At 41.8% G+C, this 14,828-nt stretch overlaps 1 protein-coding gene across 1 annotated transcript; it reads left to right on the top strand.

Annotated features, from left to right (window-relative positions):
* The first annotated feature begins 11,051 nt into the window (after positions 1-11,051).
* LOC129250600 (uncharacterized) lies at positions 11,052-12,170 on the top strand. The gene is made up of 2 exons (XM_054890207.1): positions 11,052-11,234; positions 11,334-12,170. The coding sequence occupies exons 1-2, from the start codon at positions 11,052-11,054 to the stop codon at positions 12,168-12,170; spliced, it is 1,020 nt and encodes a 339-aa protein (XP_054746182.1).
* Positions 12,171-14,828: the final 2,658 nt, after the last annotated feature.

Here is a 14,828-nt window from a genome sequence, read left to right as displayed (position 1 = left end):
GCCAATTCAATGATAAATGAGCGCCTCTTATCACTCTGCTTTGCCGGATTCAGCTCGTCATAGATGATGAATGAGGCCAAACCGGCAATATCAAGCATATTATAAAACATTGCCAGTGGCCAACGGTTTGTCGAGCGTTTTCACGAATAGCCAGTCAACATTTGATCCATTGCATCTACCCCCGCTTTAAATTTATTGTAGTCCAAAATTTGATCTGGCTTGAATCCTTTCAATGGATCGGTGCTTTGACGGTAATGGGCAGTGGATAACATAATTACTGGCTTTCTCGGCTTTGCCATATATGAGCACAGAGCGATATTCTTATTGTGATAACAAAATAAAGTGCTTTTAACATCACGCTTCGGGTTAAGCAATTCATGCGGAATGAAGGTCTTATTTTTTCTTACGGTACCGACGAAAGCCACTCTACGATCCATCAACATTTCTGCCAAGTTGTATGTTGAAAAAAAATTGTCAGCATAAACAGTCCTACCGCTGTCCATATAATTTTCCATCAATTTCATGACGACCCGTTCACCTTGATTCGTTTCTCGCTGGCCACCTGGTGGTTTTCCGGTATAAATTATACCTTTCAAAGGGTAGTTTGAAACAGATCGCAAATCCACCGCACTTTCATGCCATATTTTGCCGGCTTACTCGGAATATATTGGGTGAATCGAGTGCGCCCACGATATGGAAATAACTGTTCATCGACATGTAACCGACAAGTGTATGCTTTCTCTAAATTGGGCATCAGCATGAGCCATGCATCGTCCAGGGCAGCAGATTTGCTTTGCTTCAACCTCTCAGCACGAGTACCACTGTTATCGAAACGGATGAAAGTAGTTAAGCTCTTGAACCGATTCAATGACATAGTGGCCTTATAAATTGGCACATTGTAACTGGCCCACAATTCTTTCGCTGGCTGAGTGGAATACACCAGCAATAAGTAGCATCCCAAAAAAAGCATACATTTCGTCTTCGTTAGTCGTTACCCAAGAACGCTGTTTATTACTGGGATGCTTTTCATTCCATAGACGAAACGCTTCAACGGCTTTTCTGTTGGTTTCCCTCACAATGAGACTTACGATTTCAGGAGACAGCAATAGCTTGAAAAGAGCTTTATGACTCGGTGACGCTCCTCGTAGTGGCCCTTTACGAGTAAAAGTTGTAACATTGTGATAACGAGGCCTTCCAGGTGGTGGAGGATTTGAATTCCACATCTTACCATCTTTCGACCTGTATATAAGGCCCTGGCTAATAGATGTGCTGCATGATTCCATTGTGGTTGAAGCCTGAAGGGCGATAGCTTCTCTATACAAATCCTCAATATCATCATGGTTTTCATCCAAAACAGCCTCTAACTCGATTTCCTGTTCTATATCTGATGCTTCACCGAAGTCATCATCATCTGGAAAATATTCATCATCTTCTACGTCGCCACTTGTTTCAAATGGATCGGACTCCTGTCCCATAATTTCTTCAATTTGGGCCTGAAGTCGTTGACGTTCTTCCGGACTTACATTTGCTGCACTTAGCTTACGAAGCAAACGCGTCATCACATCAACTTCATCCATATTTACTTGTTCCATTTTATTTAAAAAAACACTTCCCACTAATTAAAAAACACGTGTTCACTTTAATTTTCAAATGTCAACTAAAAAATTATCTCTGCCGCAGCCTACGCTAACAGTTTAGTTGTTTACACCTAACGGTTAACCAATTTACATGAGAAGCTTATATGGGTCTGCACAGACCCATGTGAGCTTAATTAACGAAATTAGTTTAAAATTATTATTTTTACAACAAATATAGCAAAAATCTTAATTTTGCTACTTCATTGTGTTTAGCACATTACATTTTAAGAAGTCATGGACTAAGAAGCCTCAGATATTAAAAATAAAAGATCTACATACATTTAAAGATCGAATGGGTCTGGCCAGACCCATATGAACATCGGAGGGTTAAGAGCATTACGGCCATTTGACGGCCCATTTAACAAGCCGTCCCGTTTTGGGGTTATGTGAAGTCATTGGTCTACAGTAATAAGCCGGCGACGATTTGTGGGCTCAGAGCCAATATTGAACGCGAAATTGCTGGAATTTCGGCCGATTTATGCAAAAGAGTGGTCGAAAATTGGGTTCAACGATTGGACTTCGTAAAACGTGCACGCGGTGGTCATGCAAAAGAAATCGAATTTCATACTTAAATGTATATGTTCAAACTCGATAATAAAAAAAAATAGTTAAAAAAGTCAAACCGTTTGTGTTTTATTCAAAAAAGTTCAAAAGTTGAAGCGCTCTTACTGAAAAACCCTTTATATCTACAAAAACATTATAGTTTACTTTCCCATCATTCATTTCTATACTGGGCAACCCGTTTATGAGTTCAAATATCAGCTCAGTCCATAAGCTCGTGCGTATTTTACCCATAATTTAATTTTTGTACGATATTTGCATACAACAAATTATAACGGAACTATTTATATTTTCTTTGATATACTGCGCATTCAACAAGTGATTTTAATCCCGGATAGAAGCACGCGTTGTTAAAAAAAGATGGAATCTTCGAACGCGTATAAGAGGCATATTTTGTATTTTTTTTATTAAAGGGATACAAATGCAACAACTGCTGCTGCAGAAATAAACACTGCTCACGGAGAGGATACCGTGAGTGTAAGGACTGTGCAAAAGTGGTTTTCAAAATCCCGAAGTGGTAACTGAGACGTGGAGGATGCCCCGCGCGCTGGTCGTTCTTAAGTCTTTAACTCCGACGCCTTGCTCGAAGTCGTGGAAACTGAGCCAAATTTGACAATCGCTATGATAGCTCAGAGGTAAATTCATCGCATGGAACAGTTCACAGGCAACTGGTTCAGTTGGGAAAGGTTTCAAAGCCGGGAAAATGGGTTCCGCATAGAATTTCCGTCGCCAACCTTCAGCAAAGAGTGAATGTGTGTTCTCGGCTGCTGCAACGACTTGAAAATGAAAGTTTTTTAACCGTATCGTTACTGGTGATGAAAAATGGGTCCTTTACAACAATCCTGTTCGCAAACGCCAATGGTTAGATAAAGATGAAGCACCAGAACCGACCCCAAGAAGATTCTCCTGTCTATTTGGTGGGATATGGCCGGTATTGTTTATTATGAACTTCTGGATCCAAACCAGATGATAACTGCTGATTATTATTCCCATCAGGTATCAAACCTGAATGAGGCACTTAAAAAAATCGACCGTCCTTAGCGAATAGACGCAAAGTTTTGTTTCACCACGACAACGCAAGACCTCATACCGAAAGGCAAACATTAGGCAAGCTGAAAGAGCTCGGCTGGGAGCTATTGCCGCACCCACGATACTCTCCGGATATTGCACCTTGTGATTATCACCTTTTCCGTGGACTTCAATCCCATATGAATAACAAGAACTACTCCTCAAAAGAAGCTATAAAAAGGGATATCGAGCCGGATTTGGCTCCAAGGACAAACATTTTTTTGAGCAGGGAATTAAAAATTTGCTTAAATGTTGGGAAGACATTGTAAATAATGAAGGAAAATATATTATTGATTAATAAATACTTTAAACTTCTTTTTTATTAATTTTAAAACCACCTTTAAAAAACGCACGAACTTATGGACTAACCTGATACTTACTTACTAAATGATTTTGTCTATCTGTCTCTACAATTGTGCTAGAGTTGTCTTTTACGGATGTTAAGTTGTTGTTCCGAATGAGTTTTGGTTGTTGGTATTGATTGGTGAACTGGCCACTGTTACCTCGTGGTCTTTTCCAATTTTTATTGTTTCTATTCACGTCGTAGTAGTTGTTTCGATGTTGAGTTGGTTGCCTGAATTTTGTGTTTCCAGACGTTGGGTCCATGGGTCCTGGTTTTGGTAATTGTGATGACGGCTGTCTATGGTTGTATTTTTGCTGATACATGGGACGTCTCTAGTCATGTTGTTTCTCATAGTAGGGTTTATTATTGGTTGGATAAATGTTCTGTTGTGCATAGCCTAGACGTAACTTTCGATATTCGTCATAGTGCTCTATGGTACTGGCTACTGCAAATGCATGCTCTAAATCCATTTTAGGATTTCCGTATGGGGTGGAACGAATATATGAGTTATTTATTCCATCCTTAAACACTCTTACCGCTTCTTGTGTTGCCTCATCAGTCATTGCTTTGGTCACTTCTTGGCTATGACCAGACATAGGTATTTTTGACGTGATTAGCGTCAGGGTTCTCTTCACGTTCCCATGGAATTCACTTAAATTATGTTTACCTTGTGTGAGTCTCTTCATCTCGTCCTGCAACACATATAAAGGTCGTTGATCGGCATAGGTATAGTCCAATCTATTCCTGATTGCATCAAAATTAAATATTCTGTTATGGTTGGTCAATAAGTAAGCTGCTGCACCTTGTATTTTAGTTTTTATAATTGATAGAGCATCAACGCATCTGTTGGAATTCCTATGATTACTAATTCCATCCATAAGTCTAAAGGCATCTCCCTCCATACGCGGTATTCGGAGATATTGCCGTCAAATAGCGGTAGTACTTTAAAAACGTCCAGGTTGATATTGGTGGGATTGGTATAAGTTATGCTGGGTTAACTTGGATCTGATCTATCCGGGCTCTTGATGTTGCATTTTCTGCTTGGATACTCTGAAGCATTACATGCAAATTGGCCATCTGCTGAATCATGGTGTTCACGTCGAGTTGTTTCATAAAGTCAATGTTGTCCAAATTTCTTCGTGGATTAAGTTTATTACGTTTCTCCAAAGATTTTCTCATCTGCTCCTTTCTATGAGAATTAGATCACTGTTTTTATTTTTTTAATGGAAGACTCACGATTCGTTTTTCTATCACTAAAGTTTTTATTTCTTTGTTCACTGTATTTTCACTTCAATTCCTTACGGCCTTTATTTTTTTACCTTTATTAGGAAGGATTATGTACGTATATCCTTGCTGCGACAGGATGACTATATTTTGGCCCACTCACTGGAGCATCAATATATATGGTACTCCTGGCAGAATCGCCAGTTAAAGACTAAGAAGATAGTTAAATACTTGCTTGACTTTGGAAAAATATAAAAATTTTTTTTTTTTTTTTTAATTTAATTTAGGGTAGTTATTAACACTATGTTAATACTGGACTGACTGCCAACATATTTGACAGTGGTATTTAACTTATACCTCATCTTACTGTTTTAGGTACACGACTTGTATATTACTTTCTTTGCCTGCGTTTAAGAAAAACATGTTTATATCTTGTTATTCTTAAAATACATATGTTTATCTTTTGGTATTCTTAAAATATGTTTGGATTTGTTCAGCCCTGCATGATTATACTTAGAATTTACTTAACTATTTTTATTTATTATTTGTGAATGAAATCATTCCTTAACTAGCGTCGAACAAGTAATGAGCTTTCAATATTTGGGAACTATATTACCATAACATGATATAGAGATCTGATCAATGAGGTTAAAACTCAAGCTATGAAAGCAGCACGTATTTTTGGCTTTTTAAAGGACATAGTGTGGAGAAATAAACACATGAGCGCGGAAGCAAAACGCGAATTTACAAAACATGTGTCCGTCCAATTATGACTTACGGTATCGAGGCACGCGCAGACACAGCAGTTACACGTAACACTAAACCTACCAGAGCGGTCAAATGACCGCTTTTGAGACTTTAGTCAAAATTAATTAATTTAAGGTTTTTATATTTTTTGAACTTACTGCACGACTTTTCCTATAATATATAAGAGTTAAATTTTTCATATATATTTCTCTTCTTCTTTCGTTTTTCCTGATAATAAATATCAACTCTACCCTTGTCTACCCTGAGCGGTCTTTTGACCGCTAGAATATATATGAAATTTTATGAAGTTATCTGCAATGAAATCTCCAACATAACACAAAAAAAGTAGTTTGCTAAGAAAATGTCATCCGAAGTTGTTCTAGGAAAACGCCACGTGCTTACAGTTTGTTTTACATATGCTGGGTACAGGATGCAAAGTTTAGGTAGTAAACAAATAAAAATAGTAAGTACTAATTTCTGCATATTATATGAAAGAACTTTTCACATACAAATTCAAAAAATTTAGCCCTAAAATGTCAATGCAAAGAAAATTGCTGGAAGAAATAATTAATATAAGCGAACTATGCTCTGAAGTAGATGAATAAGAGAATTCTGGGAATGGGGATAGTATATAGATCCATTAGACACTGACTCTGAGCTATTCGACACGGATAATGAGAATGAGAACAATGTGAACACGCGTAGGGGACGAAAAGGAATGAGATTGTTCTCCAGTTCAGAAGATGAATGTGAAGAAAACGATCAGAATTCAGCAAATTTCTGGACTTGGAAGATCTCCGCGTCATACAATTTTCAGAGAAATATCAGGGCAAATGGGATATTCGAAACGCAATATTATGAAGGGCATACGAAATAAGAAACTTGAACGTTTTATATATATGGAATACGAAATGGAGTCTTGCATTTTGTTCACGAACAATGAACAGAAGTCGTTTCACTGAAATTATGCCATTTATTCCTTTTGATAGAAGAAGCAAACGGAGCCTGCGTCTGCAGACTGACAAATTTTCTCTCATCTCCAAGGTATGGAATGCATTTATAGAAAATAGTCAAAACTGCTACAAACCAGGTGCAAATATTACTGTTGATGAACAGCTATTTGCGACAAAATCTAGATGCCAATTTACGCAATATATGCCCAATGAACCCGATAAGTTCGGAATCAAGTTCTGGTTGGCATCGGACGTTGAAAGTAAATATATTTCCGTATTTGGGAAAAGATGAGACGACGCCATTAGCAATACCACTTAGTGAATTTGTTGTTCTCAAACTAACTGAACCATTTATAGGGGGCGGACGAAATATCTTTAGCAACAAAACTTTTATCAAAAAGAACTACCTTTGTAGGAATTATTCGGGCGAACAAGAGGGAATTACCCAAACCTGCAAAAGAAAAGAAAGACAAAATGCCGCGTTTTCCAACGCAGCTTTACAAATTAAATAATTGTACTCTAACAATTTACAAAAGCAAACCGAACAAAAAAGTTATCTTACTTGGTTCGAAACATAAATATGTAATATTTGAAACTTTATTGACGTAAAATGGTTACAAATTTAATATTCAAAGTATTGTCCATCGCTTACTACTACTTTTTCCCATCTTTCTGGCAATTCACGGATTCCCTTTGTGAAAAATTCGGTCGGTTTTGCCGCAATCCACGAATCGATCCATTTTTTGACTTCATCGTAATTACGGAAGTGCTGGTCAGCCAGGCCATGTTGCATCGATCGGAAGAGATAGTAATCGGATGGCGCAAGGTCTGGACTATACGGCGGGTGGGGTAGGACATCCCATTTGAGCGTTTCTAAGTATGTTTTGACCACTTGTGCAACATGTGGCCGAGCATTGTCATGTTGCAAAATAACTTTGTCGTGTCTATCGGCGTATTGCGGCCGTTTTTCTCGCAGTGCTCGGCTCAAACGCATCAATTGTCGTCGGTAGACATCCCCCGTAATCGTTTCATTCGGTTTCAGTAGCTCATAATACACAACACCCAGCTGGTCCCACCAGATACACAGCATAACCTTCAGGCCATGAATATTCTGCGCCGACGTCGATGTTGAAGCATGGCCAGGGTATCCATACGTTGCCCGACGTTTTGGATTGTCGTAATGGACCCACTTTTCATCGCCAGTCACAATTCGATGCAAAAAACCCTTTCTTTTGTGCCGTTGAAGCAGTTGTTCGCATGCCATAAAACGGCGTTCAACGTCTCTTGGCTTCAATTCATACGGCACCCAATGGCCTACCTTTCGGATCATTCCCATGGCTTTTAAACGTTTGGAAATGGTTGATTGATCAACTCCCAAAGTTTTTGCAACCTCTTCTTGCGTTTGAGCCGGATCTTGATCGAGCAATTCCTCCAATTCGGTATCCATGAACTTTGGCGGCGCACCCTCGCGTTCTTCGTCTTCCAAGCCAAAATCACCACTTTTAAAGCGTGCAAACCACTTCTGGCACGTTCGCTCAGCTAGAGCATGCTCACCATAAACTTCCACCAAGATACGATGACTTTCGGCTGCTTTTTTCTTCATATTAAAATAATGAAGAAGAATTCCCCGCAAAAACACATTATTTGGCACGAAATTCGACATTTTCAAGTGTGGTAAAAATATTGTTGTTTACGCTTCAAATAAAAAACTTATACTGCCGTTTGTGCCTTACGACAGTAGCTCTCCAATGAATGTTTGGAAATGTGGATCGATGGAATAATAATCAAGTTACGCCATCTGTTGTAAAACCGCACGAACTTAAACATAGTCCTATTAAAAATTGAAGAAACAGGTGCATGTATACCTGAAACTATTGTTTGTGCCATTATAAAGCACAAAATTTGGCATGGATATGACGGATCAAATGGCTACAAAATCTAAATCAAATAGATGACCCGTTCAGGTATTTTTCAACATTCTGGATTAAGCTGCTAGAAATGCATGGATTTTATAGTATAACTGGAGAACTGGAGAAAGGATATCGCAACAAGAAAAAATGGAAAGTATGGCGAAAACTGTAGCAGATTCCACTACAATTTCTGAAAGAGGAAAAACGTGTCAAATCGGAAATTGCAAAAAACATAAAACCATTAAAATTTGTTCTACATGTAAAAAAAATGTTTGTGGAAAATGTTTACGGGAGAGACCCTCCATCTGTGGAAAGTACGACATGGAATAAATTTTATTTCAGTTTGAATAAGGATATGTATGTAAATTACTGAAGTAACATATAATTTTTCAGTTTCGAGCCTTGTTTCAAAAAATCTACTCCTTAAGCTTGAAAAATAAATGGTTTTTACTTATTATATAGTAATTATTTCGTGTTTATTCTTTACGCTAAATTTAGTATTAAATACAATCAACTGGAAATACTATAATGTTTATTTCAAAGGCGGTCATTTGACCGCCATCGGTAGAAATAGGTATAAATAATATGTCGGTAGGTTTAGTGTTAATAGTACGGAAATGCCAATTACCGCGGGGTAAGTCTTCTAAATATCGCCTATAAGGTTCTAGCGAGCGTATTGTGTGAAAGGCTGAAGCCCACCGTCAACCAACTGATTGGACCTTATCAGTGTGGCTTCAGACCTGGAAAGTCTACCATCGACCAAATATTCACAATACGCCAAATCTTGGAAAAGACCCATGAAAGGAGAATCGACACACACCACCTTTTCGTCGACTTCAAAGCTGCATTCGACAGTACAGAAAGGAGTTACCTGTATGCCGCGATGTCTGAATTTGGTATCCCCGCAAAACTAATACGGCTATGTAAGATGACGTTGCTCAACACCAGCAGCGCCGTCAGAATTGGGAAGGACCTCTCCGAGCCGTTTGATACCAAACGAGTTTTCAGACAGGGTGACTCACTGTCGTGTGACTTCTTTAACCTGATGTTGGAGAGCATCGTACGAACCGCAGAACTTAATCGCTCAGGCACAATATTTTATAAGAGCGTACAATTGTTGGCGTATGCCGTTGATATCGATATCATCGGCCTTAACAACCGCGCTGTTAGTTCTGCCTTCTCCAAACTGGATAAAGAGGCAAAGCGAATGGGTTTGGTGGTGAACGAGGACAAAACGAAGTACCTCCTGTCTTCAAACAAACAGTCGGCGCCCTCGCGTATCGGCACCCACGTCACTGTAGACAGTTATAATTTTGAGGTTGTAAAAGACTTCGTGTATTTGGGAACCAGCATTAACACCTATAACAATGTCAGCCTGGAAATCCAACGTAGAATCTCTCTTGCCAACAAGTGCTACTTTGGACTAAGTAGGCAACTGAGCAGTAAAGTCCTCTCTCGACGAACAAAACTAACACTCTACAAGACTCTCATCATGCCCGTCCTGACGTATGGCGCAGAAGCTTGGACGATGACAACATCCGATGAAGCGACGCTTTGAGTGTTCGAGAGAAAGATTCTGCGTAAGATTTTTGGACCTTTGTACGTTGGCAACGGCGAATATCGCAGACGATGGAACGATGAGCTGTATGAGCTTTACGACGACATAGACATGGCGCAACGAATAAAGATCCAGCGGTTACGTTGGCTGGGTCATGTCGTCCGAATGGATACAAACGCTCCGGCTTTGAAAGTATTCGATGCGGTACCAGCTGGTGGTAGCAGAGGAAGAGGAAGGCCTCCTCTGCGTTGGAAAGATCAGGTGGAGAAGGACTTGGCTTCACTTGGTGTGTCCAATTGGCGCCGGTTAGCACGAGAAAGAAACGACTGGCGCGCTTTGTTAAACTCGGCCAAAATCGCGTAAGCGGTTATCGTGCCAATTAAGAAGAAGAAGAAGTACGGAAATGCAGACGCTCAGATCAATATGAGGAAACACGAAACTCGTTCACATACGAAACGAAGAAATAAAAGAAATGTGTGAAGTTCAAGGCATCTATAAATGGGGACGAAGTAGACGTAAAGAATGCTAGCGTGGCATTGGATGGAAGAGTGCAAGCATGGGGAACCTGTTATTCCCATAGGGCGCGTCCCCAGGTGGTGGATAGGGGAACGCCTCCCAGATATGGAAGGTAGGAGAGTAGGTCTCCCGCGAACCACACAGGTCGAAGACGTAAACTTCGTTAAAAAAACTCCCTCAACCCAAGGTGTAACGCGACCCGTGCCTATTGGGTGGGTTTGGCAGCCGGGGGATAAAACTAGGCTGTCTTTTAACGGAGCCCTCCTGACACCAGGCCGCCTCAGGTTGTAAGGGTGGCCTTACCATGGTATGGGGCGCTGCCAAGGCGGACTTTTTATTTCCCCTAAATCCTCATTGGTCACCGCACATGGCGACATGTGCAGCCTTCTGGAAGGGCAGGTGACCGTACGAAACAGAATGAATAAACAACAAAATCAAACAAAAAATTCGGATAAGACTACAAAGAAGACGGACAAGCGGACGGACACAGACCCAAAACGAACGGATAAACGGTCGCACCCATTGACACAACAGATGGACAAATGGACAACACGGACCGACACCAACGAACTGAGGAAGTTGGGAACTTCCTCAGAGGACGAACTCTTGGCCTCCAGCCAAGAGACGGTTGATGGCAAAGCTGTGAGCCATAGCACGCCATCAACCTTAAATCAACCATCCACATCCGCTGATGCCAAGGGGCAAAAGCGCCAAAACGTTAAAGAAGGCCCGTCCAGGTATAAGCTTTAGCAGAGGTCTCTGATTATTCTCGGAAGAATAAATAAAAATGAGGCTGAAGGGAAAACTCATCCAAAGGACGCGGCCGATAAGGCAAGGTGCCAAAAGGTGGTCGATGAGTACCTGGCGTTCCAGGCCACCCAGAAGGCAGAAGCCGTGAAACGCAATCGTTCGCAGGACGAAAGCGACAAACCAACAAAGAAGCACAAAGTGGCGGTTCACACTGCTTCAATACCAAAACCAACCAAACGCTCATTTAATGAGGTGGCACGGGATCACCTGCAAATGGCGTTGGTTGATGAAATAACGAACCGCGGTAAACCTGCATCGGATAAGTGGTCCGAAATCGAGGCACGGCTGTCCCGCATTGTCGTCGATCATGTCATGGCAAACCCGGAGGGTCATGTGCCAGGATTTGATTCAATGGAGGTGGTCCGCGGATACAGGGTGATCAAGTGCGATGATCAACTCTCCCTTAACTTCCTGCAAACAGTTGTGGGCAAGATCCAGAGCGACTGGGAAGGCTTGAGGCTCAAACTAATCCCGGCCAGCGAAATCCCTCGACGGCCGAGGGCTCGCATCTGGATTCCGAACATGGAATTCGAAGCCAAGCAACTTATTCCATACTTGCAGGCACATAACCGCACTGTTCCGATGGATGACTGGAGCATCATCAAAGCGGAGGCTCCGCAAAAGAACAGTGTGTCCTTCCTTCTCCAAATATCGGAGGAGAGTATCGAGCCACTGGGAAAAGTGGACAATAAACTTCGGTTCGGCGTCAGGAAAACGCAACTGAAGATATTCCGATCTGCAAATCCGGAGGATGAACAGGACGAGGTTGACGGCGCCAACGAGTTGCTCACAGGCATGCAACTTGACGACGCCGCATCTACCAAAAACGATGGCGCTAATTAGCAGCACCGGGAGTTCAGCTTGGCGACGCCGTCGAATTGTAAAGCGACCAGCAGTATGGGTCTCAAGGTTGTCCAAATAAACCTGCAGCACTCGCGGACTGCAAAGGACAACCTAACCGTTCTCCTGGCGGACTAGGACGTTGACATCGCCTTAATCCAGGAGCCCTGGGTGCGGAGCACCGAGGTGAAGGGGTTTACTGGGAACAACCACAACCTTTTCTACAAACGCACTGAAGGTAATCCCAGATCTTGTATTGTAGCTAAGAAACATTTGAACATATTTTTAATCCCATCATATTGTTCACAGGATGTGACGGCTGTGGAGGTAGAAGCCGCTGACGGTGTCGGCATCATACTGGCTTCCATCTACATGGCACATGATCGGCCAGCACCACCCGAGGAGCCTCGTCGGCTTGTGTATGAAGCCAGAAATAAGAACCTGCTACTCGGATGCGATGCCAACGCGAGGCATGCGTTGTGGGGAAGCTCTGAGACAAACGACCGACTAACTTATCGGTATGTAACAGGGGTAACACTCCCACTTTCACCTTTCCTAGTACGGAGTACTTCAGAGGATGGGAGGAAGTGATTGATGTTACTCTACTGTCTGAAAATAGCTCAGTAAGGGAAGCTAATTGGAGGGTTTCCAATAAAAGGTCCTTTTCTGATTATAGTTGGATCCTCTACGATTTGGACCTTAAGGTAGATGCACCCCTACCGTATCGAAATCCTTTAAGAACCAACTGGAAGAGGTTCAAAAATGCAGTAAACAAGAGGTTAGCAGAGATTCCTATCCCTCAAATCACTCTCACGGAAAACCTTGAGAGTAGGGTCATAACACTGCAAAAGGTATTTGGTAGGGCCTGCAAAACGTCCTGCCCCATAAAATTTAGCAAAAAAACTCACCCTCCTTGGTGGAGTAGTGAGCTCTTAAAAGTAAGGGAAAAATCTAGATCAACGTTTAACCTCAGCTACTCGACGGGAAATTGGGAATTGTACAGAGAAAGTCGGAGACAGTACAAGAAGGCAATCAGGGCCGCCAAAAAAGAGAGCTGGAGGGAATTTTGTTTGTCAGTCGAATCCACTAGGGATTCTGCTAGGCTCAGCCGTGTTCTTTCCAAATACCACTCAATGGCTTCTTGGGTCAAGAAACCTGATGGAACTTGTACTGCTACAGCAGAAGAATCGCTAGAGCTTCTGCTACACACGCATTTTCCGAGATGCAGCGCTTACGAAAGTGAGAGGGGAAACATTAGGCGGAGCCAATATAATCCACAGCATCTTGCAAATGAGATTATTACCAAAGAAAAAGTTGCATGGGCAATCAAATCTTTCTCACCCTTTAAATCTCCGGGGCCAGATGGGATCATTCCAAAGATGTTACAGGAAACCTTGGACTGTATCCTACCATGCCTAGAGGAAATTTTTAAAGCGTGTTTAAACTTAGGCCATATTCCAGATGGAAACTAGTCAAGGTCGTCTTCATACCAGAAGTAGGTAGAAGAGGACATGAATCAGCGAAGGACTTCAGGCCAATCAGTCTTTCGTCTTTCCTGTTAAAAACCTTTGAAAGACTTTTGGATATGCACCTCAGAAGCTCTTTGAAGAGCTCTGGTATATCAACTGCACAACACGCATACCTTAGAGGCAAATCTACGGAGACAGCGCTTCACGAGGTAATCGGAACAATATAGGGCTCTCTAGAGAGCAAACATTATACCATGGCGGCATTCTTGGATATCGAGGGCGCCTTTAACAATGTTAGCACAGATGCCATCCAACGGGCGTTGGTAGACCTGGAGGTGGACAGTTGCATTAGTAACTGGGTCATCTCCATGCTAGAAACGAGGATTATCAAAGCTAATATGGGTAATATCAACATAACCAAGAAGGTCCACGGGGGCACTCCACAAGGGGGAGTATTATCTCCACTTCTTTGGCTATGTGTGATCAGCAAAATCTTAACAAAACTTGACGGAGGTGGGGCAAAAGTGGTGGCGTACGCTGATGATGTGGTGTTAATGGTGTCAGGACTGTGTCCAAATACGATCAGTGGGATCATCCAAAGGGCGTTAGGCGAGCTTAACTCTTGGGCCACAGGATGTGGGCTAAGTTTAAACCCGCGTAAAACAGAACTTATGCTTTTTACCACCAGATACAAGGTACCAACTTTTACCCTACCAAATATCAACGGACAAACTCTGTCTTTATCAACCAGTGCAAAGTACTTAGGGGTAATTTTGGACTCCAAACTTAGCTGGAAGTTGAACGTCGAAGAACGGGTAAGGAAAGCAGAAATTGCTTTATATGCCTGCAAACGTATGCTTGGAAGAAGATGGGGTCTTCAACCTAAGCATAAATTATGGCTGTATAAGGCGGTTATACGACCCATTTTATCGTATGGTTCGGTAGTTTGGTGGGAAGCTCTAGGGAGAGAGTACAATACCAAATTACTCGGCAGAATACAAAGATCAGCCTGTGCAATAACGGTCGGTGCAATCAGATCATGTCCTAGAGAGGCTCTCAATGCACTGACACCATGAGTGCATTTAGGTTAAATGAAGCGGGTCGCTGGAAAGGAGAAACTTATGGTCACGCTGTGGCGCTGCCGTAGCCGAATGCGTTGGGGCGTGAAACACCAAAATTAAGAAAGGGGGTT

This window comes from Anastrepha obliqua, chromosome 6 (genome assembly GCF_027943255.1).
Source record: "Anastrepha obliqua isolate idAnaObli1 chromosome 6, idAnaObli1_1.0, whole genome shotgun sequence".
Taxonomy (NCBI): Eukaryota; Metazoa; Arthropoda; class Insecta; order Diptera; family Tephritidae; genus Anastrepha; species Anastrepha obliqua.
Note: the sequence above shows the minus strand (reverse complement) of the source record. Positions and strands in the feature narration are given on the sequence as shown.